The 24,932-nt window shown below is 39.6% G+C and overlaps 2 protein-coding genes across 12 annotated transcripts in view; both read left to right on the top strand.

The window, feature by feature from the left end:
• The window catches only part of PPM1D (protein phosphatase, Mg2+/Mn2+ dependent 1D), a 54,451-nt gene extending 44,906 nt beyond the window's left edge, over window positions 1–9,545 (top strand). The window contains exons 5-6 of the mRNA XM_079905541.1: window positions 3,178–3,420; window positions 7,887–9,545. Coding sequence (XP_079761667.1) covers window positions 3,178–3,420; window positions 7,887–8,444 — 801 coding nt within the window. The 3' untranslated portion in view covers window positions 8,445–9,545. The remainder of the gene's footprint in view (window positions 1–3,177; window positions 3,421–7,886) is intronic.
• A 9,394-nt stretch (window positions 9,546–18,939) lies between these two features.
• The window catches only part of BCAS3 (BCAS3 microtubule associated cell migration factor), a 574,874-nt gene continuing 568,881 nt past the window's right edge, over window positions 18,940–24,932 (top strand). For 7 of the 11 annotated variants that reach the window (XM_079905176.1, XM_079905177.1, XM_079905178.1 and 4 more), the window contains exons 1-2: window positions 19,487–19,614; window positions 21,322–21,409. In XM_079905176.1, coding sequence (XP_079761302.1) covers window positions 21,339–21,409 — 71 coding nt within the window. In that variant the 5' untranslated portion in view covers window positions 19,487–19,614; window positions 21,322–21,338. Of the gene's footprint in view, window positions 19,184–19,351; window positions 19,426–19,486; window positions 19,631–21,321; window positions 21,410–24,932 lie in introns of those variants that run through there. The other 4 variants (XM_079905183.1, XM_079905184.1, XM_079905182.1 and 1 more) reach the window with 4 other exon arrangements.

The raw sequence follows: 24,932 nt of genomic DNA, 5'->3' as shown, positions 1-24,932 counted from the left end.
CACATGGGCTTAGTTGCTCCACGGCATGTGGGATCTTCCCAGACCAGGGCTCAAACCCGTGTCCCCTGCATTGACAGGAGGATTCTTAACCACTGCACCACCAGGGAAGTCCTGATTTTAATTTTATTTATTTATTTGTTTGTTTGTTTGTTTATGGCTGTGTTGGGTCTTCATTTCTGTGCAAGGGCTTTCTCCAGTTGCGGCAAGTGGGGGCCACTCTTCATCGCGGTGCGCGGGCCTCTCACTATCGCGGCCTCTCTTGTTGCGGAGCGCAGGCTCCAGACACGCAGGCTCGGTAGTTGTGGCTCACGGGCTTAGTTGCTACGCGGCATGTGGGATCTTCCCAGACCAGGGCTCGAACCCGTGTCCCCTGCATTGGCAGGCAGATTCTCAACCACTTGACCACTAGGGAAGTCCCCTGATTTTAATTTTTAAAAAAATATTTATTTATTTGGCTGCACCCGGTCTAGTTGTGGCTTGTGGGACCTAGTTCCCTGACCAGGGATAGAACCCTGGCCCCCTGCATTGGGAGTGCAGAGTCTTAACCACTGGACCACAAGGGAAGTCCCTGACTTGATTTTTATTAATGGATCTATTAGGCTTCCTCTTTGGAAGCTGCTGTTATGTTCCAAATGAAAATTTTTGCAAACTTGAGCTAAAGCAGCAATGGATTAAAAAAAAAAAGAAAGAAAAAAAAAACATATGCACATACAAGCCAAAAAGAAATATGGGACTCCCCTGGTGGGGCAGTGGTTAAGAGTCCGTCTGTCAATGCAGGGAACACGGGTTAGAGCCCTGGTCCCGGAAGATCCCACATGCCGTGGAGCAACTAAGCCCGTGCACCACAACTACTGAGCCTGAGCTCTAGAGCCTGTGAGCCACAATTATTAACCCCTGTGCCACAACTACTGAAGCCCGCGCACCTATAACCGGTGCTCCACAACAAAAGAAGCCACCGCAACGAAGAGTAGCCCCCGCTCGCTGCAACTAGAGGATGCCCGCACGCAGCAATGAAGACCCAACACAGCCATAAATAAATAAGTAAGTAAGTAAGTAAATAGAAATGTAGATGTTAAAAAAAATACATAAGTGGTAGAACTGACAGAACTTGGGTTTTAAGGAGGGAGAATATTATGACACCCCAACTTCTTAGTGGTGGCTGGAAGCTGTTATCAAGAAGAAACACATTATTTTGTGGGGAGGGAGGGATAATTCATATAGGCATGTTGAACAGGACATGCCTTTGGTTCATCTAGATAGATATTTTCAGTAGGCAGTTACTGAAAGGCAATGCCTGGAAATGCTAATTTCAGTGTTAACGGGAGTTAAAGTTGTGACAATTTATGACATCACCTAGTGAGACAGTAGGGTGGAAGAAAAGGACACAGTGTTAAGGGCGGCCCAAATCAACAGAATCCGTGGGCTGAGGGAAAATGCAAGTAAGGTAGTAGAAATGGCTTATGTAGATTTCTTTTTTACGGAGCTTTGCTGGGAGGGAAACAGGCACACTGAAAAAGGGAAAGGTAAAGGAGTCCTTCAGTGAGTTCTCAGTGAGCTAGTATTTGGAGAGCGGTGCAACACGTACACTGGGGACTGTAATAGATTCATGGATTACAGATTAATGCTGCCTTTCATCAATTGTGAAGTGCATATTTTTTCATATTAGAAAGGGGGGAACAAAGCAATGTTTAAAAACATCTTTACAAAGTGGTACTTTTCTTGCGAATGCAAGGATGGCTTAATATTAAGATTTTAAAGGAGCTGAGAGGAGTTTTTTGCAGTTTGCCATCATTAGTGTGTTGGAATACTGTAATATGACCAAGATCAGACAATCCCAAATAAAAATGATTCCCTGTTTCCCAAGGAAAGAATGAAAAAAGCCCAGTTCTTTATCCGGTTTCAATATATAAACTTGAGGCATATAGCTGACAGTTAAATGACATATACGTTATATATTTTTTTAATAAAGTGCTTATAGTATGGTAGTACATTATATATTATTACATAGTATACATTATAGTACATTAATATTTTGTACTTACAATACATTAATATATGCATTTTTTAAATTAGGGTATAGTTGCTTTACAATGTTGTGTTAGTTTCTGCTGTACAATGAAGTGAGTCAGCTATATGCATACATATATCCCCTCCCTCTTGGACCTCCCTCCCACCCGCCAATCCTGTCCATCTAGGTCACTACAGAGCACCGAGCTGAGCTCCCTGTGACATTAATATATTTTATTACATTACATAAAATAACATATTAATTAAAATTTTTTTCCCCTTATAGTTCATGACACATTTCTTTTTCAAACATTTCCACTCATTTTCATTATTCAGTTATTTCTAGAGGTATTTTTTAAGATAAGTAATTCTTTTCTGGAGCACATCATTTTCTTTTCTGTTCTTTGAAACTTAGCAGTTATTAAATCCATGTATGATGCTGTAAGTTTTATTCCAAGCCACATTTATTTGTATAACACAAGTTCATTTAATTTTTTTTTTGTTTTTTTACTCTGTTTGTATGTATTTGATCTCTATACTATAACCACTCATTGTATTGCTTTTTTCTTCATAGGAGTGACATTAGCCATTTATATATCTATAAATGGCTATGTGTGTATATATATGTCAATATATATACATATATCTATGTATGTATTATATATGTCAATATGTATACATATATTTAATGACCACTTTTATTTCCTTGTCTCTGAATTTTGTTCATATCCTTTGACAGTTTTTATGTTGGGATTGTCTTTGATTTGCAGAAGCTCTTATTTTAGGAGGAAATTGGCCCTTTGCAATGAGTATTTTTGCCATGTGTGATTATTTCATTTGTGAATTGTTTATCTATTATAACTTGATATTTACTTCCCCTTTTTAGATAACTTCTGTATAACTTTTCCTGAGTAAGTTTACAATGAAGACCAAGTTTGCTACCAAAAAGATAAAAATACAGGTGAAATTTAACCACAGGATAAGACCTTGTCTTATTATTTTTTTAATTCAGAGCAATACTGTTTTAGCATAGTTATGGGGTTTGTGGATAAAGTTTGAAATTTTAATTGTTTATGTAGGCCATGTTGAACACGTGATTTTTCACTTGATACAGGTGTAGTGGCAGCAAGGTCTGAGTTGTTATCTTCCTTCTTATTCTTTTAAAAACAGGGTGAGCATGGACAGTCTTGTGCCAAAATGCTTGTGAATCGAGCTCTAGGCCGCTGGAGGCAGCGTATGCTTCGAGCAGATAATACTAGTGCCATAGTAATCTGCATCTCTCCAGGAGCGGGCACTCAGGGAGATTTCACCAATGAAGACGAGCTCTATCTGAACCTGACTGATAGCCCTTCCTATAATAGTCAAGAAACCTGCGTGATGACTTCTTCTCCGTGTTCTACACCACCAGTCAAGGTACACAGTTCTCTAGAATTTAAGTTGTAATAGAATTTCTCTGTTAGTATTACCTGAAAACAGTTTTCAGATTCTTTATATAATAGAATTTCAGATTTGAGTTACCGTCAAGAAAGTGATAGATCTTTGCCATGTAACTTATTGTCAGTAGGCCATCTACACATAGGTACTATACTGAATGCCAGCTGTATGTAGAGCACCTAATAGAAAAGTGATTAGATATGGCCCCTGAAGAATATTAACAATATTAATATTTGGAACTTATTGACTCCCTTCTGATAGTATGAAAGTTTGTAAGCATTTTTTATGATGCACTTCCATATGTGGTATTTCATTTGAACCTCATAACCCTGAAAGCTAAATAGTGCAGATGTTATTCCATTTTATAGATAATATAACTGAGATATTGAGCAGTTTGAATAAGATCATACAGAATCAAGACTGAACTGGACCTTAGGATATAAGACTTTAGAACTGGTTGTCTATTAACATGGATAATAAACATCATTCCTATTTCTTATCCATGTTAATATTGAATGAATTTAAGATGTGCTGTGAAATAAACAAGTTTAAATGCTACTGTATTTCCCTTTTTCTGATTTCATCCCAATTTTTTCCTGCTAATAATTAGTAATATGGATAACTGTTTTGATATACCTGGCCTTCTGAGAACGTGCTTTCAGAAGAATGACCAATAAAATGGGAAACACAGTGGAATTTTTTTTTTTTTTTTTTTGCGGTACGCGGGCCTCTCACTGCTGTGGCCTCTCCCGTTGCGGAGCACAGGCTCCGGACGCGCAAGCTCAGCGGCCATGGCTTACAGGTCCAGCCGCTCCGTGGCATGTGAGATCTTCCCGGACTGGGGCACGAACCCGTGTCCCCTGCATCGGCAGGCGGACTCTCAACCACTGCGCCACCAGGGAAGCCCCCACAGTGGAATTTTATGTCATGTATTCAGGCAGTTTTTTAAGATGTTCAAAGCTACACAGTACAAAGAATTTATTTAATTTTGGGTATTGTGATCCTATATGGAGTACTTGGAAGTTTACTATTACCACTTTCCTATCTTTTACTTCACTATATATATGGCAACTTAATTTTCCTTACATGGACTCTTCATTTAGAAATTGACAAATTATTATTTTATGCTTATTTTCTTAAAAGAATTTCTTGTCAAAGCTTTCTTTGCTTTGAAAACTCTTGAATAATAATGCAGATTGAAATCTTTTAAAGTCTCTTCATTCTCTTTGAGTGTTATGAAGGAGCTTATGTTCATTTGAGAATTCGCTGGTTTCTGTATTTGAATGTATTCATTACTTTCGTGTTTCCTAATGTGTTTGTATTTGAATAACTGAACTTTAGGCAGTACAGAGAAGGAGGCGTTAAGGTGGAGGTAAGGATGAGGGGATAGAAGATATTGTGATAGGAATAAATACTCTTAATATTGATCTCAAAACTTATTGCCGTCTGTGGATTGGCATTAGTAAAATTGAACATAAATTGCACCTAGAAATAATTTTTAAAACATACTTTAAAATTCTGAAAAATAATGATCTAACAATTTTACTAAAGTAAAGCTTAGGAGATTTATGTATGCACTGACTTATATGTAGGTGTGGTTGTTTGTTAACCATCTGGCCCCACCTAAATATGAAAGAATATTTAGAGCCGTTCAGAACAATCAGTATTGTTGGCTCTGGCCTAACAAGTAAATAAAGACAAATCTCTGCCCCAAAGATTGTGTTTTGTTTGTTTATCTTAACCATGGCTACTCACAAGTATCTCTGATGTATTTCATTGTTACAGTAATCCTATGTTTAGTAACATCTAGATATAAATGACATTTTGGTTGATTTTGAATGGTTTTTAAGACCTACCCACATTTAGACTAGGCACTTGAGACTAGGTTATCTATCTATAGACATGTGAACTTCTGTTTGAATCTAAACAGAAGATTCAACTTCTGTTTGAATCTAAGCTAAATTGGTAGTCAAATCCTTGTTTTCGGACAGATAATAGTAGAAATACTTCTGTTTGTGATATATTACTATGGCACAGATTTCTTTACCCTTTCTTTAGGGCAAAACTAAATTTAGCTGTTTTTTAAATAAGCCAAGAGCTATAGGAAGGAGGAATTAGGAAAAGAGTTCTTCCAGAGGATTAACACTTAGTTTCAGTTGTGTTCTAGACACAACTTGTAATTAGTTGTTTACTGTTGCATTGTAAAATATATGGAGCTCTCAAGAAAGCTGATCTCTGAAGTAGTGAAACTTTTAAAGTGTGAGTTTTTAGGACGTAACCTCTGAATATCACAAGTGTTTTATGAGCATGTAAGAAGGCTTAGCAATACAGTAGTCATTAATCTGGATGAGTCTAGGAAGTCTAGGCAGTTGCCTGAGCTAACAGATGCAATGTATTTCCACAGAATGCCAATAAAAAGAGAAGGAAAAGTTCAAGGAAAAAGTGGGGGAAGAAAAGCCAATGCACCTGTAGTATCAGAATAATAATTTGTGAATTTAAAAAGACACAGCACAACGGAAATTACAATAAATTGTGTTAACTCTGACATCATCCCATTGTTTTTCTTTTGTAAAGGAATTCCATCTAATGTCTAACGTTGTTGCATAAACTAGAGCAATATGTTCTATTTCTGTAAGTGGCTTGATTAGTACCTTTCTTCTTGTGCCTAAATTAGTGATGTGCTTGTTTGGTAGTAGGAAGCCTTCTGTCTACAGAATTTATCTGCTGCCTGGTCTTGTTGCAAATCCTTTTTCTATATTAAACCAAGATGAACTTTTAGTCAAAAATTACTAATGACTAGTTTTCTGTGGTCAGTCAGAACATGCTTGTGATCAGGGTAGTAGGCATTGGAATCAACCTAATGCAGTGGGGATAAATTCACAGACAAGTTGTTGTTGATATCATTGAAAGCCAGATGTAAATATTCTAGAACAGAGACTGTCCTGTTATCCGTTCTCAACACTGGTATTTTGAAATAAGGTTGCTGCCCAACATCTAGTCAGTGTTAAAACAGATAAGAATTGGGCTTTCAGTAAACCATGTAGTATAAAATAAATAAATGAGCCAATGACCCCAGAAAGGAAGAATATATTCTTAGTTTTTTTTAAAAAAAGGTAGCAACATTCTATTTGGGGCAGTACCAAAATAGGAACTTTAGGGTTTCTCATCTCTAGCCTCCACTGGACCTAAAGTTCATTTTTTTTCAGTAAAGCATGTTCATGTTACATGGTTAAATTGAAATGCGTTTGATTGCTTCAATTTGCCTTTTTCTTTTTAAATCTAGAAACGTTAAAGGGAACATTAGTTTTATAAATATGCTTTTTTATAGAGCATTTTCTCGAAAGGCGTTTATTCCTAGGGGATTTTATATCAGAGGGCGACCAGATAATATGTCTTTGTTTACCATTCTACAAAATGGTTTACTTGGGCTCTTCAGAATATATTACTATTTTAATAAATTTGATTTGATTGAGAGAGGAAATGATTGAGGGAAATGTTACACACTTGGGCAAGAGATAGTATTTATGCTTAAAATTTGTACTTAAGAAAGTATTAAAGCAATGTTTTTCTAAAATATTATAGTGGAAGATTTGTATTTGATAGGAAGAATGTTCTTATCTGTCTGGAGATGGGAGGATATTCTGAATACATATAGATCTGAGGCACTACACCTAAAGGAGTGGTGCATATCTGAACCTCCTGTGAAGCTTTTTAAAAAACAATACCTGAAAGTTTCCATATGATTTTCACTTATATCTTTTTTAAAAAAATAAATTTATTTTATTTATTTACTTTTGGCTGTGTTGGGTCTTTGTTGCTGTGCGCAGGCTTTCTCTCTTTGCAGTGAGCGGGGGCTACTCTTTGTTGTGGTGCGCAGGCTTCTCATTGTGGTGGCTTCTCTTGTTGCGGAGCACAGGCTCTAGGTGTGCGGGCTTCAGTAGGTGTGGCACGTGGGCTCAGTGGTTGTGGCTTGCGGGCTCTAGAGCGCAGGTTTAGTAGTTGTGGCTCATGGGCTTAGTTGCTCCGTGGCATGTGGGATCTTCCCGGACCAGGGCTTGAACCTGTGTCCCCTGCATTGGCAGGCGGATTCTTAACCACTGTGCCACCAGGGAAGCCCTCACTTATATCTTTGAAAGTTGCCCCAGCCATACTCAGTACATTCCCATATGTCCTGTTTTCTCAAATAACAGAACAGTACCTAGTGTTTGGGAGATGGGTGCAAAGCAACAGTCTGAATTTCCATTATGACAGAGTTGCTTTAATGTTGCACTTCACATTTTCCACACTACTGAATATTCAGAAATTAAAATATAGAAAGTAGGAAATAAACCCCCCAAATAAACAAATTTGTCACTTATTCTAATGAAATCTTTTCATTTCCCCAATGGTTACGCTGAATTCTAGGATAAATTATTTCTTACTTTGTTTACCTTCTTGTTTTTCAGTCACTGGAGGAGGACCCATGGCCAAGGCTGAACTCTAAGGACCACATACCTGCCCTTATGCGTAGTAATGCCTTCTCAGAGAATTATTTAGAAGTCCCAGCTGAGATAGCTCGAGGGAATGTCCAGGCTGCAGTCATATCCTCAAAAGATCCAGAGCCACTTGAAGAAAATTGCACTAAAGCCCTGACTTTAAGGATACATGATTCTTTGAATAACAGCCTGTCAGTTGGCCTTGTGCCTACCAATTCAACAAACACCATCATGGACCAAAAAAATTTAAAGATGTCGATCCCAGGTCAAATGAAAGCTCAAGAAGTTGAAAGAACCCCTCCAACAAACTTCAAAAGGACATTAGAAGAATCCAACTCTGGCCCTCTTGTGAAGAAGCATAGACGAAATGGTTTAAGTCGAAGTAGTGGTGCTCAGCCTGCAAGCCTCCCCACAAACTCACAGCGAAAGAACTCCGTTAAACTTACCATGCGACGCAGACTTAGGGGCCAGAAGAAAATTGGAAATCCTTTACTTCATCAGCACAGAAAAACTGTTTGTGTTTGCTGAAATATATCTGGAATTTTTTTTTTTTTCCAAACTTCTAAGAGGGCTCTTTGAATTTGGTGCCGAAGTTGAACTTTTTTTAAGGGGACAAAATAAAAATAGTATACAGTTTGACTTTTTGGAATTCAACAGTTTTATCCTGGCCTTGTACTTGCTTGTATTATAAATGTGAATTTTGTAGATGTTAGGGTATAAGTTGCTATAAAATGTGTGTAAATTTGTATCCTTCACACAAACTCAGTCTCTTACTCTGATACACAGTAAATGTAACAACAGGGCTAAAGGTTTAAAAAAAAATCAAAAGAATCTATTCGATCTTAGAAGTACATTTCAACTTTTAAATACGCTTATTAAGAAATTTGTATAAGTCACTTGTGATGAAAACTACACAACTTTTTAAAGTAAATTATGAAGCAAACTGGAAAAGTGATGTATTTTCATAGTGACCTGTGTTCCACTTAATGTTTGTTAGAGACAACTAGTGTCTTTTAAAAATTATTCTTTATTTCTGATTTCATAATTCAGAACTAAATTTTTCATAGAAGCAGAAGTGTTGAGCCATGCAAAAGCAGCTGGGTTTTAGTCTCCTTGTCCTAATTAAAATACTATGCAGTATCTCTTATTTCATTCAGTAGCATTTTTTCTAAACATTAATCATCAGATTTGCTCACCAAATCTTTGAAGTAGAAGGAGGTAGGTTTGCCTAAAAAGATGCCCTTCTCAATCATCCCAGGCATTCAGTGGCATTAGTAGGTCTTAAAAGTAGCTATATCCTCTTCTAGTGTTTGCATAAAATACGTGAAGTTTTTCTTGCTATGTCAATAACGGATGGTGCTGCTAATTCCCAACATTTCTTAAATTATTTTATATATCCTATGGTTTTCATTGATTATATGGACATGTTTGTTCATCTAATAAAATCAGTGAACTGTTACTGATGTTGCTGGATTTTTGTTAGTGGTTTGTTTAAATGGTGTATATTAACTTTTTGTTAGGCCATGATCAAGCTTTAGAGTAACAACTTAAAATACATGTAATGTTTATTTTTGCAATCTTGACTTTTTAATTTTAACTTAGAGTACATCAAATCAGGCTAAATATACAATAATAAGTATATGGTTAGATCAGTTGTGGCTTATAAGAGTTTGATGAAATATTATGTAGCAATTAAAAATGAATAAAATTATTATTTGGTAATATAAGAAAAAACTAAAAGGAACTAATACCAAAATACTAAGAGTATGTTCTTTTGGTGTGATAAATTGTTCTACAAAGAGAAATTTTTTAAATTTATTAATTTAGAATAGGACTCTAAATGAGACATTGAAGAGTTAATCCATGCATTCAACATTGACCATGCACCTACAGTATCCTAGGAACTGTGCAATTGGAAGCACACCAGTTTTCCATAAGAGGATTAATTGAGGGCTTCCCTGGTGGTGCAGTGGTTAAGAATCCGCCTGCCAGTGCAGGGGACATGAGTTCAAGCCCTGGTCTGGCAAGATCCCACATGCCACAGAACAACTAAGCCCGTGCACCACAACTACTGAGCCTGTGCTCTAGAGCCTGCGAGCACAACTGCTGAGCCCGTGTGCCACAACTACTGAAGCCTGCGTGCCTAGAGCCCGTGCTCCACAACAAGAGGAGCCACTGCAATGAGAAGCCCGCACACCGCAATGAAGAGTAGCCCCGGGGCGTCCCTGGTGGCGCAGTGGTTGAGAGTCCTCCTGCCGATGCAGGGGACACGGGTTTGTGCCCCGGTCCGGGAAGATCCCACATGCCGCGGAGCGGCTGGGCCCGTGAGCCATGGCCGCTGAGCTTGCACGTCCGGAGCCTGTGCTCCGCAATGGGAGAGGCCACAACAGTGAGAGGCCCGCGTACCGCAAAAAAAAAAAAAAAAAAAAAAAAAAAAAAAGAGTAGTAGCCCCCGCTCGCCGCAACTAGAGAAAGCCCGCGTGCAGCAATGAAGACCCAATGCAGCCAAATAAATAAATAAAAATTTCCTTCAAAAAAAAAAAAGATTGAGAACCAGTGGTTCAGGTGAAACATTAATTTTGGCTAGTTTTTCAAAACTAATGAGTTTGTTTTTCGGATCTTTCCAAGGTAGTGACATATAGCAAGTAGCATATACTTCTGGAGTCAATTTTTTGTGAAGAATTTTTCCATCTTTATTTTTCAGATCAATTTTTTAATGTAAATGTCATAGCATTCTTTCCTAGGTCACATTTATAGTGCCATAGAGTCCAGTTCCATACCATACTAATAGCTGTCTAATACTGGAAACATTTTTGGTTTGAGATACATAACTAAAAGGTAAAATTAGCTCTCTTTTGTATGTGTACCTAGGGCTGTTTTTAGGCCTTTAACGAGTTAAAGATGTTACGCAATTAACAAATAATGTTTTAATGTTTATATTATTTTTATTAAATTTTATTTGCCTATAATGTATACATCAGTAGTATAATGCATGATGCAAAATTCATGATTTATAAAATGGTACGTAATGAAGCTACCCTCACCTTAGTCCCCAGGGTAGCCAACCAATCTGTACATAGACATGCAACTATACATCTGTTTCTGTCTTAATCTTATATCTTAAAGATTTTTCCACATCAGTACATCACAGCACCTCCTCCTTCTTTTGTATTCTAGTCTGGATATGTTATTTACCTATGCCACTACTTAACCGTGTCCACTGAAAGGAAAACAAACACTATTTCTTCCCTTACTCACACTCAAAATACTTAAGATGCCAGATGTGTGGGTTTTCCTACACCAAGCAATGCTGCAATATTCTGCAGACACCAACTGGGTGTCCTACAGTTCAGTTCAGTCTGACACTATCCATCTGATCCCACAAGTTAAGGGCTCAGTCTCATGGTGCTGCCCCCACTTCAGATGCCAATTGCAAGTCCCAGGTTGTCACCTACTCTTCTGACTGGCTGACTATAATTCAGCATTCCCACAATCACCACCTCAGGTTTGATACTTTGCTAGAACAGCTCACAGAACTCAGGGAAATGCGTTTACTGGTTTATCATATAATAAAGATATAGATGAACAGCTAGATGAAGAGACATCAGGAAAGTCCAGAAGGGTTCCAAGTGTAGGAGGTTCTGTCCCCATGGATTTGGGTTGTACCACCCTGCCAGCACATGAGTCTGTTCACCAGTCTGGCAGCTCTCCAAACCCCACAGTTCAGGGATTTTCATGGAGGCTTCATTATATAGGCATGATCAATTATTAACTTAATCTCCAGCTTCTTCTCCCAGGAGGAAGGTGGTGGTGTTACCGAACTCAGGTTCTGCTGCTCGCCGCTGGAAAACCAATATTCAAGAGATGAGAGTGTTGGTTGGAAAGGAAGAGTTGCTTTATTCAGGAAGTCAGCAATCTGGGGAGAAGATGGACTGGTGTCCAAAAATCAACTTTGAAGATTCTGCTTGACCGTGAAAGTTTTAAAGGGAGAATCATTTTGGGAAGAGGGATCAGACTTCCCACGTGCAGACTTTCTTCTGATTGGTCGATGGTGAGGTAACAGCCGTGTTCAAGGAATCTTGTGCTCAGCCTTAAGTTACCATTTTCCACCCGAGTGGGGGCCATAGTTCCTACAGAACTCAAAGATATTGTTATCTTCCTTGAGGAGAAACCAGGACCCTGCCCCACAGCGGCACTATCGTTTCTTGACTGCTCCCCCTTTGTTTCTGCTTTCCCTCCCCTTCCCTGCTAAGCAGCAGTTTGAAACTGCTCTTTGGAAGTCAGGGAAGGTCAGGAGGCTGAATGAAGCCTATTTCCTACAAACAAGAAATGGGGGACATGGAAAGGATTTGTACCAGATATGTATCAGAGGATATGTACGCCCCTTGGGGAGGAACTAGGACTTTTATCACTGAACTATTGTTTCTTGACTGCTTTTCCATTGTTCCTGAATTCCCTCACTTCCCTTAATATCATTAATTACTGAGACCTGTTCAAGGGCAAGCTTCGTGACCAGGCTCAGGTCACAAAATGGCTTACGCCAAAATAGTTTCTCTTATGTCAAGAAAGCCAGGCCTGGTTCTCTTTCTCCAAGGACCCCCTACCCTATCTGCTTACAGTTCTTTATATCTTCTCTTTTTTGAGATTTTCTGTTTTTCCATTCATGTCGAGTGTTCACAGTTGCTTGCAAGAGCATTTGTATAATATTGGTTTAAAGTGTCAGATATTATTCTTTGTCATTTAGGTATTGGCATCTGTTAATTGTTTTTGTCATGCAAATTGAGGTTTTCCTGGTTCTTTGTATACCATGTAATTTTGGATTCTATCCTAGACATTTGAATATTATGACAATCTTATTTAGCTCTTATGGAGATCATTGTTTTAATAGATAGTCAATCTGGTTAATTCACGCTGTTGCAGGAAAGAAAGTGGGGCACAAGAGGATGGTCACGTCCCATCCCAGGTCTCAGGCAAGTCCCTGGGACGGCTGCTGAGTGTGGGTTCTTGGCTTCGTGCAGGAAATAATTCAAGAGCGAGCCATAATAAAGTGAAAGAAGGCTTAGGCAGGGAGATACACACTGAATGTGGGTCATCTCAGAAGGCCAGAGGCTTAAGGATGTGGGGTTGTCAGGTTTTATAGTGGTGGGTAATTTCATAGGCTAATGAGTGGGAGGATTATTCCAACTATTTTGGGGAAGGGGTGGGAATTTCCAGGAATTGGGCCACCGCCCATTTTTTGGCCTTTTATGGTGGGCCTTGGAACTGTCATGGCACCTGTGGGTGTGTCATTTAGCTTGCTGACGTATTACATTGAGCATATACTGAGGCTCAAGTTTTAGCGGAAGTCAATCATCTGCCATCTTGGACCTAGTTTGTGGTAACCAGTTTATGTCACATCCTCAATGGCTGTCATTCTTTAAAAGGTTGTGCCCTGCCCCCTTCCTGTCTCAATGCCACATATTCCAACACACCTTCTGTGGTCTGTGGTTTCAATATCAGTTCATTTTCCAAATCCTTTGCCATTGTGTAATTTGATCTGTCCCATGTGTTCATCACCCAGTAGCTAGTTGGGGACCTGGGCAGTGATCTATCTGCCAGTTAAGTTCTCAAAGTCTTTAATATGCTGATTAAGATCAGATTCATGCCTAATGTACTCAGTGGGGTCGCTTTCCTGAGCTCCTCCCTCTCTACAGTCTCCATGGTACCTTCCCTTTCTTTGGGGTTCTTCTTTTTCAGGCAGAAAGCTGAGGCTTCAGGAACCATGCACTTCTGTCACTTTGCCTGAACTTGGGACTAAATGGCTTAACATCTTTGAGTTTTGGTCCCCACCTGTAAAATGCAGATAATGCTACTACAATGGCAGGTATATAGTGCTAAATAAATGTTTATAAATGTTTCCTAATATTAAAATTTTAGCTTCTCAAAACTGTTACTACATATTCAGTTTTCACTGATTTAAAGCAATCTTTATCCAGGTTTACGTATATGAGGGGAAGATAAATTATGCCATGGCCATCATTAAAACAGTTGATGAAACTAATTTTTGGTCTTTGTTAATAGTTTTACTTTCTGGTATCTTTAATTATAAATACCAGCTCCAAATTGTAGGATAAATTACTGGGGTTCTGACATGAAATTTTTCCTGTTAGTGAGCAGAGTCTTATGGAGAATAGAAATGTAACAAATAATCACTTCTGTCAAAGAGTTTACATTTTAGCTAAATAGACAATAGACTTATAATCATGCAGAAATATATAATCACGTACAAAACAGTTACAAAGTAGTACTAATGTGTCAAAGATAAAGGGTAACCATACTTCATGGTTTGCAGGGGACAGTCCTACTTTACCTTATTTTTTTGGTTTAATTATTAATAGAGCCTCATTCCATGAAGGTTTCCTAGGCAGGATGACAAATTACATGGCCACTTTATAAATACTAGTTTCAAGAGAATAACAAAGCAAAAAAAAATTATCACTGTATTTTCAGAAAGTTTGCTGGGCCTGAGAATGAGCAGAGTGGGCTAAAGAGATCTGTGGGTTGGGGTGAAGGGACCCAAGATAGTAAACAAATACTTAGAATTTCAAATAGAAATGTGGGAAATGGTGTTTCAGAAACCACAGTTATCTAGTAATATGCAGGGCAGACAAATGGCAGGCGTTGTAATTAAAGAGATGTGAGGTTATATAACCTTGGATTATGTTGGTTTTGCAATTCTGAAGTTTAGAATTATAATTTTTAGGCGATTACCACAAATGGTAGTGTTCAAAAGTTTCAGCCTGATGAATGCACGAGAGAATGTCCATGGAGTGAGTAATTAATGTATTTTTACCTCACAATTAGAGGACTTTAGAGAAATGTAATTTTTTAATAGACATTTTCTAGAGCAGTTTCAGGTTCACAGCAAAATTAGAGCAGAAGGTACAGATTTCCCATATACGGCCTGCCTTAACACACGTACAGTCACCCTTGCTACAACATCCCCAACCAGAGTGATACCATTGAACAACTGACGAACTTACACTTGATGATGATTTTTTTACCTGTTTTCCTTTTTTCTTTTTTCTTTTTTTTTTTGGCGCGGCCTGCAGGATCTTAGTTCCCCCACCAGTGATTGAACCCCTGCCCTCAGCAGTGAAAGTGTAGAGTCCTAACCACTGGACCACCAGGGAATTCCCTCTTTGTTTTTCCTTATGCTTGACTGACAATTAAAATATTAATGCTCACCATAGCTCTATGTGAAATCAGATTATTTCACCACTGCTTAAATCATGTGATTCTTGTCCAAGTGTTTTTGGTGGCCAAAACAAGTGAGGCAATGGCTTGTTTGAGGCTGAAAAAAGAATCCTAATCCTACCAAACAAAAAGAGGGGAGAAAGTATAAACTGACCTTGACATTTGGATAGTTCTCTGACAAATCTCTGGGAACTGGGAACTTTTGTTTTTGATTTGCATGGCCACCGGAGAGGCAGTTTTAGTAATCAGTGATTTATTACAATGGGCCATTATAGCAACTGGAAGAAAAAGGACTCTAGCTTGAAGTTTACTTTCTTATATACTGAAAATGAGTTTCCTAGCTGGGATTGCTCAATCCCAAGAACAGATTGTGAAACGTTTCCCCGCGTCCCAATAATCTGAAGTGACTCATCAGCTGGCAATATGGACAAAGCACCCACAATTCACGTCCATTCAAAACATGATCACCACAAATTCTATTTTCTCTCTATTTGAAGGCTGATGAGAGAATCGAACACCATCTTTGTGGAGAAAAAACGGAGTATAGCTGGGTTTGTTTTGTTTTGTTTTTCGGTTTACTGCAGCACTTTTACTTCCTCACAATGGCACACTGCTGGGGCCTAATATTCTCACATGACAGTAGAAAACCAAAATCTGTTGTTATCTCTTCAAGAATTGAGAATTGTGTGCAAAAACCTTACATAAGTTAAGAGGATGAATACATTTACAGATGTGAATGCAAACTGTTTTCCAACTCAAGGCAAGTAATGACATATGGTGTTCTGGCAGGAAAACTTCGATAAGAAAGGAAAGCAGGTCCTAATGTTCGGAACTTCTCAACCTGGTAAGACTGGCAAGTTAGTAATTACAGTGAGTTAATTTGTATAAATTTCTAACTGGTTCTGAGAAGTTTAAATTTATTTACACCTCATAAGAATCCCACTTGTGGAATTGTGAGGCTTGTGCTCACTTTGGCAGCACATATACTAAAATTGGAATGACACAGAGAAGATTAGCATGGCCCTTGCACAGGATTACATGCAAATTCATGAAACATTCCATATTTTTCAGTTATCGAATTTGTATCTTTGTGTATATGATGTCTTTGCAAAGATTACATAGTATAAAATATGATGTAAATTGTACCAACTGATATGGAAAGAAACAGTACCAACATTAAACTTTGCAAAATTTTAAAACTTAAAAAAAAAAAATCCTGCTGGGACTTCCCTGGTGGTGCAGTGGTTAAGAGTCCGCCTGCCAATGCAGGGGACATGGGTTCGAGCCCTGGTCCGGAAAGATCCCACATGCTGTGGAGCAACTAAACCTGTGTGACGCAGCTCCTGAGCCTGTGCTCTAGAGCCCGTGAGCCACAACTACTGAGCCCACATGCCGCAACTACTGAAGCCCACGCGCCTAGAGCCCGTGCTCTGCAACAAGAGAAGCCACAGCAACGAGAAGCCTGTGCACCGCAACGAAGAGCAGCCCCCACTCACCACAACTAGAGAAAGCCCTTGCACAGCAACAGAGACACAATGCAGCCATAAATAAGTAAATAAATTAATTTTTTAAAATCCTGGGAATTCCCTGGTGGGTCCAGTTGTTGGGTCTCTGTGCTTCCACTGCAGGGGGCACAGGTTCGATGGCTGGTCTGGAACTAAGATCCTGCATGCCATGACGTGGCCAAATAAATAAATAAACATAAAATAAAACACAACCTCCTATCAAAACATCACATTAATAAAAAAAATCCTATCAGGCTAATAATTTTTTTTTTTTTACAATTTACAAAGGATGAAATCAGGGCACAGAAATTCATCCCCACTAAAAAATGTATAACTTCAACAGGGTTCATCCTATCTGTAAACATCATCACTCAGTTGTTCAAGCCCAAAGCACAGGCATCGTCCCTGATTCTCTCATTTCCTTCTATCCCACATCCAACCCATTATCAAGTTCTTTTAGTTCTGTCTTCCAAAATATTCTGAAAGTGATTACTTTTCACCTCTGCTGCTTCACTTCTAGGCCCAGTTCTAGACAGCTCTCCCATCTGGTCTAGTGAAATAGCCTCCCTACTTGACCGTTTCCACTCTTGTCCCCTCCCTAATGACAGTTTATTCTCTGTTTAGTAGATAGAACGATCTTTTAGAAATATATGATCATGACACTTCCTAGCTGAAAGTCCTCCAATAGAGTCCCACCCTAGAATAAAACTAAAACTCCTTATAATTCTATACACTATACTCCATTTGGCCACTGCTTACCTCTCCTAACTAGTTTGCTATCATTTTCTATTTAATTCACTTTAACAACAATGTTTTTCTCATTCTTCTTCAAAATTCATTCCTTTCTTAAGGCCTTTGTACCTGTTGTTTCTTTTACCCTGACTGCTTTTCCGTCAGGGCAGCTTTCTTACTACTTCATTGAAGTCTTAGCTCAAGTGCCATCTCCTGAGAGGCCTTCCCTGACCACATTACCTAAAATAAGCCAGCTCTGACCTCTGTTTATTTGGCTTATTTTTTTCCCATACCATTTTACACTCCTTGAATTTCTCTGTTTGTGTGTTTATTTCTGTCTTCCCACCAGAATGCAAGTTCTCTGGCTGAGGACAAGTATATTGGTTGATTTGTTTATTGCTGTATCTCCAGAGCCTGGAACATGCCTGACACTTAGTAGGCATTCAAATATTTATTGAATGATTGAATTTGTGTTTATGATTTTTGTTTCCTTGTTTCTTCCACAACTTTGTAGAGGAATAGTGAAAGAGTTATGGAATTTAACACTGCATGTAAAACAGCTATTTAAACTGAAAAACCTTATACAAATGCTGGTTATCCCGCTTGTGAGTATTACCTATTGGTCTCCTCTGGATTTTCTCTTTATTCCTGCTCTGGGTCAGGGACAACATGAGAGTAATAATTATTTAATTCAAGTAAGTCTGAATTTTGAAATATCTGTTGTGTTCAGGGTAGTTAGGTATAAAGGGGGATTCAACAACATGAAAGCCTTAGTCTATTAATGTCTAGGAGGAGTTTAACTTTCTAGTGGGAGAAAATGAGACATGTATTAGAGAAATAACCAAAAAACATTTCAAAGACAACAAGGAAGTAAGCCAGTGAAAGCAATAAGAACAAAGGGAATTCAAAATACTGGAAAGAGTCTTTCATTACTGGGTTTAATGTAGGAAGCAAATCTTAAAAGGACGACAGTACTGGGAATTTGTGTAGTGAAAGAACATGAATGTCCAAACATTAGCCTGATAAATATTACTTTGGGTGTCCTTTTTATTGGCACTAATTGAGCATCACAAGCAAATGGGTGGTTTCTTGGCTATATCTATATCTATATCATCATCCGTCTGTCCAGCACCTGATTAACTGCATATTTCTGGTGAGGTATTTTCTCTACTAAACTTTTCCCTCCTTCACAGTGCTAAAACCTTTTAAAAGTTTTTACTGCTGTATCAGCCACTTTGTTACAAACCCCATGCCTATTAATAAGCCATATTTTCATGGGATTGTCAAGAGTATTAAATTTGATAGTACTTATGAAGTGCTTAAGTCTATGTTGAGCGTTCCTTCGATAGAACAATAAATATTATTATATAAGAAATGTAACCGACGGAATGACACCAGGGCGATCTCAATATGTTCCTTACGGGAAGTGTAAACAGTTAGGAAGGAGTCAGGTGTGGTCCACAAACCCATGTCAAATTGAAAACAATACAAGCCGTACCGGTCATTCAGATCACCACCCTGGCTGCAGGGCAGCCCATCAGCGTCAGCCAGCCTAAGCTCCCGGAAGGTAAACACATTGAAAAGGGCGGGGCAGAAGGCGCGTTCCGGATGGTTGACTGGCCAGCTAAAAGTGATTGGCAGCTGCCATGTCCACGTGCGTTGAGCTTCGAACCAGCTGTCGCGAGAATTCGATGTAAACAGACCGGTCCCCGTGAGGTACGACTCCCAGCCTGAGACACCCAAGTGACGTGCACAGGCTTCTGCGGCATGATGCTTTTTGACAAGGCCACGAAGGTGCTGTGTCCAAAGGAAAACAGACATGTTTGTAACTCCTCCCTACCTGCCTGCGTTCGCAACCGAACCTTACACCCCGGCTTCACCCGAACTCACATACTGTTGTGTTTTCCCTCGAGCCCCAGCGGATTGGATCACTTCAGGAGGCGGGTCCGCCTCTTTGCTACTTGCTGGTTGGCGAAGCTGACCTCTAAGGGCGGTGCCCAGCTGCGGCCAGTTTGCTTCTGGGATTGGCTAGAAAGGTAGTTCCGCTGAGGCGTGGTAGGAAGTGGTAACCGTCAATCACGAGGGGAGACTCCAAACAGTGAGTCTTGAGCTGGAGAGCAGCGTTTACCGGCGGCGCGGCCGGTGAGAGGGCTGGCGGTGCTGCGGCTTTGAGGAGGGTTGGCGAGGACGTGGGACGAGCAGCGTGAGGGGAGAGGGCTTGGCTGGTAGGAATTCGACGAGGTAGAGCTGTGGAAATCGGAGGGGGAGGGGAGGAAGGGCAAGGGGCCAGAGGGCGGCCGGGGACAGCGGTGGCTCAGCGTTGGAGGTGAAATGGGTAACGCCGTGCTGATGTCTTTCAGGAGAGTGGGGCCTGAGGGGCTGGCGAGGGTCGTCCTCAGGAGACAGGGCCCTTAAAGACAGTTCTTGGGAGCCTGTGTTTCGAGAAATAAAGGGTGGAATGGAAATGAGAGGGCTCAGGGGCTGGAGGTGAAGATACCCACTGAGGAAGGGGTACCTGGGCTAGTTGGGGCACAGGGTGTTTTGGTTGTAGCAGATGGGACTCATCAGTTTGCGAGTTTTCAAATAAGGTGATAGAATGCTCCCTGCTTAGAGGAGATGCTTTTAAGGGCTTTCAAGATTAGTTCCAGGCTGTGGGCTTTCCTGAGCCGTGTAAGAGATCTTTAATATTGCTGTCTCTTTTAACCTTAACCACATACAGTCCATGCTTTGAAAACCTCCCCAGTGATTCAGATGCTTATTAGACATTCAAGGATCAGGATTCAGTGATGAGACTGGAAGGGCTTCTAATGTCATATATGTTTTTATTACTTATTTAGACTCTGGTGATTAGGTTACAATAGCAGAGGTTACAAATATGATTACCAATGAGGTTACAAATATGATTTTGATAGTCTTGTTAAATTGTGACTGCAGTCTTTTTAAAATATATATATATATTTGACATATAAATTACATGAGTTTCAGGTGTACAACATAATGATTCGATATTTGTATACACTGCAAAATATCACCACAATAAGACTAGTTAACATCCATCAGGATACGTAGGCCATTTTACTCCTATTTTCCCAACACTCTTAGTTGGAAGGTAGTACGTCACTGTTCCATTTGGTCTTAAAATATTATACCATGTATATTTTTATTATCTCAATATAAGATTTCAGTAAATTCTTTAATTTTGGCTCGCAAAGTTAGCATATTTGTTTTTATAAAGTGATCCTGTGCTAGACTTTCCATCCCTTCCTAGTTTATGTTAATAGTAGATCAGGGACTTCCTTGGTGGTGCAGTGGTTAAGAATCCACCTGCCAATGCAGGGGACACAGGTTCGAGCCCTGGTCCGGGAAGATCCCACATGCCGCGGAGCAACTAAGCCCGTGCTGCACAACTACTGAGCCTATGTTCTAGATCCCTCAAGCCACAACTACTGAGCCCGTGTGCCACAACTACTGAAGCCCACGCACCTAGAGCCCGTGCTCTGCGACATGGAGAAGAGAAGCCACCGCAATGAGAGGCCTGTGCACCGTAGTGAAGAGTAGCCCCTGCTCGCCACAACTAGAGAAAGCCCGAGTGCAGCAACGAAGACCCAACACAGCCAAAAATAAACAAACAAAAACAATAAAAAAGCAGTAGGTCAGAGGGTCCTGCAAGGGTCTTAACTAGTTTTGTGGTTCTGAGCCTTGGTCCAAATAAGAAAACCTCATAGTAGTTTGAAAAATCTTTTATCTACTTCTTCCTCTTCTGCACTCCCCTCTTTTAGGTGTAATAGGAATTGCTGGGAAATTTTCCTACATTTTAGGACCTAACATTTAGGTATTTGTGACAAGGGATCTCTAGTGAGCAACCATGTATCTTTCTCCCGACCCCCAACAATAATGATCCATTATTTTCTGTCTTTTTGTTCTGGAAACAGGTTTTGTGAATGAAGCAATGGCTACAGATTCCCCCAGAAGACCCAGTCGTTGTACTGGTGGAGTCGTGGTTCGCCCTCAGGCTGTCACGTAAGCAAATTTCAGATAAGCCTGATAGGTAAAGGAAAGATTACTCAGAATAGTAACTAACATTTAGGTTTCCTTTCTAAGCAGTACTTACTTTTGTAAAATCTGTTTAATTTTGGCTTTACAGGATGATAAACATCGTTGCCAAGGCCAAATAAAAGCAGTAATTGGAGGGTCAGTTTGATGTATTTAGCACATTTATAGAGTACTTGAAAAGCACTGTATTTTGTCCTTGAGTACTGCTTTTTCAAACCTCAGGTTTAACAATTAGTGTCATTAAATCAGTTTAGTGGATCAAGACCATTATTCAAAAAATGAAATAGAATATAGTAGAAAATATAGTTGGGAGTTAGTATTGTGTTCTGACACGCACATAGATAATATGCATTCATATGTATGTATATGTTTTCTGGATTGTGATGTATCACTCTAGGTCTCAGTCAGAAAGTTTCAAAGTGAATGTCATAAAGAGTACATTTCTATATTTTAAGCATTTTTTTGACAAAGCATGGCTATACTTTGCAGTAGCTTATAATCTAATGTAGTTTTTTTTTCTTTTTTTCTTTGGCTGTGTCGGGTCTTAATTGCGGCACATGGGATCTTTGTTGTGGTGTGGGGGCTTCTCTCTAGTTGTGGCTTGTGGGCTCTAGAGTGCACACGGGCTTAGTTGTCCCACGGCATGTGGGATCTCAGTTCCCTGACCAGGGATCGAACTGGCGTCTCCTGCATTGGAAGGCGGATTCTTAACCACTGGACCGCCAGGGAAGTCCCTAATGTAGTTTTAAGCTGTGTATACTTGCAAGCACTCTAATGAATAAAAAAGTTGCCAGCAAAACAGCATGGGAATTTAGAGGGAATATTTTGTGTTTTTTAATTATTTATTTATTTAAAAATTTTATTTATTTATGGCTGCGTTGGGTCATCTTTGCTATGTGCAGGCTTTCTCTAGTTGTGGTGAGCGGGAGCTACTCTTCGTTGTGGTGCGCGGGCTTCTCATTGTGTGGCTTCTCTGTTGCGGAGCATGGGCTCTAGGCACGCGGGCTTCAGTAGTTGTGGCACGTGGGCTCGGTAGTTGTGGTTCACGGGCTTAGTTGCTCCATGGCATGTGGGATTTTTCTGGACCAGTGCTCAAACCCATGTCCCCTGCATTGGCAGGCGGATTCTTAACCACTGCGCCACCAGGGAATTCCTTATTATTTTTTTAAAATTTTGATTGGAGGGAATATTTTAGTGGGAGTATTTTAGATCTGAAAAGGTTTCATTAAGAAGCTAACATTTGGAATTCCCTGGTGGCGCAGTGGTTAAGAATCCGCCTGCCAACGCAGGGGACATGGGTTCGAACCCTGGTCCGGGAAGGTCCCACATGCTGTGGAGCAACTAAGCCCGTTCGCCACAGCTACTGAGCCTGCGCTCCAGAGCCTGTGAGCCACATATATTGAAGTCTGCGTGCCTAGAGCCCGTGCTCCGCAACAAGAGAAGCCACCACAACGAGAAGCCCACGCACCACAGCGAAGAGTAGCCCCCGCTCACCGCAACTAGAGAAAGCCTGCACACAGCAACAAAGACCCAATGAAGCCAAAAATAAATAAATAAATTTTGAAAAAGCTGACATTTATCGTGTAATTTAACGGCTGAATACAATTTGGGCAGTTAGAATCAAGGGCACATTTTCGGCAAAGGCAATGGAGTAAGCAGAGGTGGGAAAGGCAAGCTATTTTCATAAATGGAATCTAGGGAAGTTGACCTATTTAAAGGAGGTTGGGGTGGACAATTAAGACCCTTGAATACCTGGCTAAGGAGATAAAGTTTGCTTTCTGTCTTTCAAAGTGTTAATAAGGGAATTGTAGCATTTTGAATTATTTCCCTTGAGCAGTTTAGCATGTTACATAAAATTGCCTTCTCAGACTAACAAAAAATATATGTATAGTATGATATTTCACTATTATACTTGCTTTTTTTTCCCTCCTGCATTTCCCAGGGCTATATATTTCTTTGCTAACTGTGGACCATGGCAACTGGCTAAGCATATTATTAGCTATGAGTTAGGTACTGTTGTAATCTTCATTTTACAGATGAGGAAACCAAAGCAGAGAGAGAAAAGTTTTCCTTGGTAACATCCAAGAAGGGAAACCTGGATCAAACCCAGGCAGTTTGTCTTCAGAGTCTGTGTGCTTATGCGCTATTCTATGCTGCCTCACCATATGGTATTCCACATATATTGCTTTTTGTTATGCAATACATAATTTTAGTGTTTTTTGAAGTTCTTTATTCAGTATTCTTTTAACAATAATGCTTGAGCATCTACTCTGTGGCTAAGTACTGGCTTATAGATTCTGGAGATATAAGGTAAATATGAGAGATGGATTCCTTTCTGTAATAGAGTTTGCATTCTAGTGGAGGACACAGTAAGTAATTACAGGCTCTGATCAGTGCCCAGTGTCCTATGTTAGAGAACAGCATTAGGGAGTATGATTTAAGGCCGTCAGGGAAGGCCTCTCTGAGGAGGTAACACTTAGGCTGGAGATCTAAAAGGCAGGGAAGAATTTGCGAAGGGATCCATGCAGAAAAAAAGCTGGTGTAAAGGTCTTGATTCAAAGAAGAGCTTGGTGTAGTCTAAGAATTGAAGTTGCATGTGACTGAAGCAGAGTAAGTTACAAGAGTGGGAGAAAAGTGAGGTTGGAGAGGTAGGCCTAATCAAAAATTTTTTTTAAGGCCTACTCAGTTTTTGTAGGTATCTAAGGCATATTGCCTTTTTAAAAAATAGGATTTAGGGTAACTCACATTATTTTCTTCAAATGTAATTTTTCACATTTCTCTGAAATGAATTTGATTTGGTATATATTTTGAAGAAAATTTTTTTTCCTCCATTTGCTGATCTCCATATATTTCCCATTTAAAATATCTTAGTGTCCTTAATAGTTCTTCACCTTTATGCATTTTGATATTTTCCCATACCTTATCCACACCAAAAGTTCTGTGAGGACTGTTTAATAACTCCTTCTAATGCCTGCATCTGCAGCAAAATATAGATTCATTTTGCTAGATACAGGTAAGGGACTAGGTTCTTAACCAGTTTAAAGAGAAGGTCACTAAATACTGAGTCATCAGCAACAGTTTTTCTTGCTCTAACTAGGGCATTCTTCTGCTCTGACTCAAGAGGACGGTCTTGCTTTAGCCAAGTCTTCTGTCAGCACTCTTTCAAATATGAGTTAAAAGTTCTATCTGTATCAAAATAAGAGAGCGTGCGGCCATAAAAAAGAATCAATTATTGCTATTTGCAGCAACATGGATGGACCTAGAGATTATCATACTGAGTGAAGTAAGCCAGGCAGAGAAAGACAAATGTCATATGATATCACTTATACGTGGAATCTAAAGAATAATACAAATGAACTTTTATATTTCAAAACAGAAACAGAGTCACAGACATGGAAAACAAACTTACGGTTACCAAAGAGGAGAGAGAGAGAGAGGGATAAATTAGGAGTATGGTATTAACAGATACACACTGCTATATATAAAATAC

The sequence above is a fragment of the Stenella coeruleoalba genome (genome assembly GCF_951394435.1).
Source record: "Stenella coeruleoalba genome assembly, chromosome: 19".
Classification (NCBI taxonomy): Eukaryota; Metazoa; Chordata; class Mammalia; order Artiodactyla; family Delphinidae; genus Stenella; species Stenella coeruleoalba.
This window is presented reverse-complemented; position numbering and strand designations above follow the sequence as displayed.